Source organism: Lagopus leucura, unplaced genomic scaffold, assembly GCF_019238085.1.
Source record: "Lagopus leucura isolate 7727_CA_CO unplaced genomic scaffold, USGS_WTPT01 145-13_obj-0_obj, whole genome shotgun sequence".
NCBI classification, from domain to species: Eukaryota; Metazoa; Chordata; class Aves; order Galliformes; family Phasianidae; genus Lagopus; species Lagopus leucura.
In genome coordinates, this window is record NW_024967421.1 from 1 (window position 1) to 4,769 (window position 4,769).

Here is a 4,769-nt window from a genome sequence, read left to right on the forward strand (position 1 = left end):
ATGGGGGGGGGGGGATGAGGTGGGGGGTCTCAATGGAGATTTGGGAAGGCTGTAGCGGTGGCTGTTGGGGCTGCGTGTGTCAGAGGGGGGTCTCTGGGGGTCTCTGGAGGAAGGAGAGGTTTGAAGCTCGGGGTGCCGCGTTGGATTGGGGAGGGGGGGGGAGGGGGGTCTCCAAAGGGCAGCCCCTACCCAGGGACTATATCCCGCGGCGTGCCCGGGCGGAGGGATCCGCCGCCCCCGACCCTGCGAGAGGCGGAGCGCGGAGAAAAAGGAGGGGGGTGGGGAGGGGGGCGGAGAACGGAACCGCGGGGGCGGGCGGAGCGAAGCGGAGCGGAGCGCGGCGCCTTACGGCCGAGGGAGGGCCGCGGCGTGGCCCAGGGGAGGCCGCGCTCGGGGCCGCGAGCGGAGCGGGAGGAGCTGCGGCCGTTGGTGGGAACGGGAAGAGGCGGCGGGCGGAGGGGCGGCGGGGAGTCGGGGAAGCCGAGGTCTGCGGCGGCGGAGATGGAGCGGAAGAGGTGGGAGCGGGCAGGAGGGGGGGGGAGGCGTTGCTGGTGCTGCGGGACGGGGGGTCCCGGATTGGGAGATGTGGGGCTGCGTTGGGGGCCGCTTGAGGGCGCTTTGGAGGCGTTGGGGGGCTGCTTTGGGGGAATTGGGGGCTGCGTGGGGGTCGTTGGGGGCTTCTTGAGGGCTCCTGAGGGCTTGGGGGGTTGCTTAGGGGGAATTGGGGGCTGCTTTGGGTGGTTGGGGGCTGCTTTGGGGCACTTTGTGGCGTTGGAGGGCTGCTTTGTGGTCATTGGAGGCTGCTTGGGTTCATTGGGGGCTGCTTTGGGGCACGTTGTGGTATTGGAGGGCTGCTTTGGGATCGTTGGGGGCTTTAGGGCACTTTGGTGCATTGGAGGGCTTCTTTGGGGGCTGCTTGGGGTCATTGGGGGTTGCTTTAGGGCACTTTGGAGCATTGGGGGGTTGCTTTGTGGTCATTGGGGGCTGCTTGGGGTCGTTGGGAGCTGTTTGAGGGCTCTGGGTTCATTGGGGTCTGCTTTAGGGCACGTTGTGGTATTGGAGGGCTGCTTTGGGATCGTTGGGGGCTGCTTGGTGTCATTGGGGGCTGCTTTAGGGCACTTTGGAGCATTGGAGGGCTGCTTTGTGGTCATTGGAGGCTGCTTGGCGTCGTTGGGGGCTGCTTGAGGGATCTTTGGGTTCATTGGGGGTTGCTTTAGGGCACTTTGGGGGCATTGGAGGGCTGCTTTAGGATCATTGGGGGCTGCTTGAGGGCTGCTTTGGGGTCATTGTGTGGCTGCTTTGGGATGTTGGGGGGCTGCTTTGGGGGCTGCCGGTTCCCTGCTCTGTGCTGCCCCAGGAGCTGGGTGCTGTGGGATGATCCCTTCACAGTGTCCTCATCCCCTCGCAGTGCTGCAGGGCAGTGGATCCGATGGGTGCTGGGTGCTCCAGGTGTCAGAATGAGGATCCCATCATCCCAGGGCTGCTCCCACTACCTGTCCTGTGCTGCTGTGGGGTCGAGTGAAGGCAGCAGGCTGTGCTGTGAGGGCAGGTAGAAGGCTCAGCAGTGTGGAGAGCACTCACCTGCTTTGCTTGGAGGAGATGGGAGATGAGAACGCTTTGTGCAGCCGTGTGTGGGCCATGTGGATCTTCCTTCCAACACCAGGAGCTGCTGCCCCATGGGCAAACCCAGGGCTGGAGGAGCTCAGTGTGGGTGCCAGGCTGTTTTCATCCAGCCCTTGTGGTTGGTGGGATGTGCTGTCAGCTCAGCACACATGGTGTTCATCTTCACCATCGCATTCTGGTGGTGGGGATTAGCATTGTGCACTGAGCAGAGCAGCAAAGTGCTCGTTGGTGGGGTCTGATGCTGGAGGTGCCCAAACAGCGTTGGATCCAGGGAAGGGAAAGCCCCACCTGCAGAGCTGAGGGTGCAGATGGTCGTTCTGCTTCCCAGGGACTTTGTTGTAGAGCTGTGCTCTCAGAGCCACAGAGCAGGGGGAGAGGATAAATGCCATGTTATTCCCAAGGTATAATGGATTTTCCCTTTCTATCAGCTTGGACAGAGATGAAAGGTGTAACACGGCCCCGCTGCACTAATTTTCAGTTACTGTTGCATTTTGAACCACCTCAGAGTGGCAAACACACCAGCGGCGCTTTATGAATACCTCTGCTATTTCTGCCTGTTGCTTACCTGGCTGTTTCCTTTCACCCAGCTGCTCTGAGCACACGGATGCAGTGAGCGTGGACAATTGCGTGCACAGCTTCCCATCAGAAATCACTGGAAACAAACGCTCCCGTGTCAGATCACCAGCCCTGGGGATTAACACCAATCCAAGGTGAGCAGCGCGGGCAGCACGGGTCGCTTTCCTTGTGGCTGCTGTGTGTGGAGATCTCCTTGTGTAGCCCTAAATGCCTTCTGTTCTGTGTGGAGTTTGCTTTGGGAGGCAGATGTGTCGTGTTCTGTTGGAGGGAGTTGTCCTCCAGCCTCGCCTGGTGGAGCAGCACAGGAGTGCTTGATGGTGTCAGTGCAATGGGGCTGATGGTGCAGCAGGGGTGGAGGGTCTGCTCTGCACGTCGCAAAGGGAATCGTGTCAGTTCATGAAGTCTGAGAGAGTTCTGGCTGCGTGGTTCTTAGGCTCTTTGTGCCCACACGAGGAGAGGAAGGAGGGCTTACAGCTGCTGTGTGCAGCAGTGCTTGTGTCTGTCTATGGGGCCACATCCTGCACACCCCATGTCCTTGGTGGCCCGTTCAGTCACGATGTTCTGCGTGGCCCAGCTGTGGGTCTGTGCCCTCAGTGGCACACTGAGCAAAGCTGCGTGGTTGTGGTGCTTCTGGGTGGGCTGTTGCTGTGGCTCAAAAAGCTGTGGGCTGTCAGCAGGGTGGCAGGGATGGGGGATGGAGATGCTGATGTGTGGGTATCCCTGTGAGCACACCAGGATATAGGAAGAGGTGGCCGCAGGGCTCAGCTGGTCCCGGTGGGTTTGCCCTGCTGCTTTTTGTGTCTGTGCTGCCTGGTTGCATCCCATAGAGGTGTGGGAGCACCAGGGCGAGTTCAGGACCTGCTGCCACCGGTAATGGGGACAGTGGAGCAGTGGCATGGAGTTCCTCGGGTGGGGTGGGATGCAGGCAGCAGAGGAGGAAAAGAGTGAGAAGAGGAGGAAAAGCATTTAGCATTATAACCATCACGAGGCTTTAAGCATATGCTTCTGATCACCCGCCCCTTCTGACGTCGGTTACGTTCATTGAAAGCCAGGCAACATCCGGAGTGAGCTGGTGGGATTTTTTTTTTTATTTTATTTTAATTTTTTTTTTTGCCTTTTGTTCCCTCGCTTCCCACGTCGTTCGGATCTGGCGGATGCGAAATGGGGAGAGCAGAGGGGAGGAGACTCGTGGAGGAGGAGGAGGGAGCACTGCTGGCAGCACAGAGACAAAGGCTGAGCTGAGCACAGAGAGTGGGCACCTGGCGGCCACGTGCCCTGAATGGGCTGCATGCATCCAACCCATCTGCACCCACAGCGTCCCCGAGTAGCAAACGAGGGCTCTGTGGGGCCGTTCTGTCAGCCCTGGGTGCAGAAAATGCTGTGTGGCTGCTGATGGGCGGCGTGGGAATCGCTCGTGGCTTCGTGGTTCCCTGCTTTTTAGGGGTGGGGAGAAGTGTGGGAGGAGGGAATTCCCAGCTTGGCGCCAGGACCTGCAGTCCCATCCACAAGAGGTTGATTGCTGCAGTTTTGTGTCAAAATTTCTTTCTTTTGGGTCTCTTCTGAGTCTTCGTGCATCAGAAAACCAACCCAAGATAAAGCAAAGCTTTTGCTCTGCGCTTGGAAAGAGAGAAATTTCCTCTTTCATGCATTAAAAGTCACGTCAGCTTCATCACTGCTGAAGCACCATCTCTGTGCCTCGTTGGAAGCACAACCTGCTGAGTTTTGTCAGTGGGGGTTTTTGGCTGTATTTTGTTTTCTGACCCTCTCGGCACCCCTGAGCTGCTGCAGCTTCGTTCCCCCATTGCTCCGGGATAAAAGTTTCTCTCTTTAACCCCTCGGTGCTTTTGTTTTGGGCCAGGCTTCCCCAGGGAGGAGGGACGGAGCTCTGAGTCATTTCAGGATTGTTTTAGTTGTAAGCTGAGTTGAGTTAGAAGCTGTTCTTCGGATCCCTTGCAGAATTACTAGAGTGCATGCTGACAAATAGAGCTGCAGGCTTTGTGCAACGTGCTTGGAGTGCATCTGGCTCTGTTGCTCTGGAATCCCCCACGCTTTGAAGTGGCAGAACAAGAACCTTGCACCTCAGCACAGCCCTCAGCACGTTATTTTTAATATTCCCTTTGGCGGATTTCTGTTTCTATTAAATAAATGGGAGCTGCAGGTCTCAGAAGAGGAAGCAGCATCGTGCCTTTCATGCAGCAGGAGCTTTTCTTTTTGACTCCGCTGATAGCAGCGAAAGCCCTGCCCAGAGCCCTGCTGGAGTTGGTTCTTCCTTTGGGGATCACAGCATACAGCTCCCTTTGTGTTTTGAAGCAGTGGTTTCAAATTTGATGTCTGGATCCAGTCTGTTCCTGCCTGCTTCATCCTGCTCTGATGCCATCTTCTGGTCTGAGCATTCTGCAGCTCACAGCCAGCCGTTCTGCATACAGACAGGGATGGAGCCTTTCTTCCTCTGATATTTTCAGTATGATGTGTACTAACTTTCCCTTTCAGGAGGGTTGTTTTGAGAGTTTTTAATCATTTGGCCCCTTCCCTTCCCTTCCCTTCCCTTCCCTTCCCTTCCCTTCCCTTCC

The 4,769-nt window shown here is 57.4% G+C and overlaps 1 protein-coding gene across 1 annotated transcript in view; it reads left to right on the forward strand.

Annotated features, from left to right (window-relative positions):
* Positions 1 to 457: 457 nt before the first annotated feature.
* MBD3 (methyl-CpG binding domain protein 3) overlaps positions 458 to 4,769 on the forward strand; it is a 14,484-nt gene continuing 10,172 nt past the window's right edge. The window contains exons 1-2 of the mRNA XM_042893815.1: positions 458 to 515; positions 2,211 to 2,333. Coding sequence (XP_042749749.1) covers positions 502 to 515; positions 2,211 to 2,333 — 137 coding nt within the window. The 5' untranslated portion in view covers positions 458 to 501. The remainder of the gene's footprint in view (positions 516 to 2,210; positions 2,334 to 4,769) is intronic.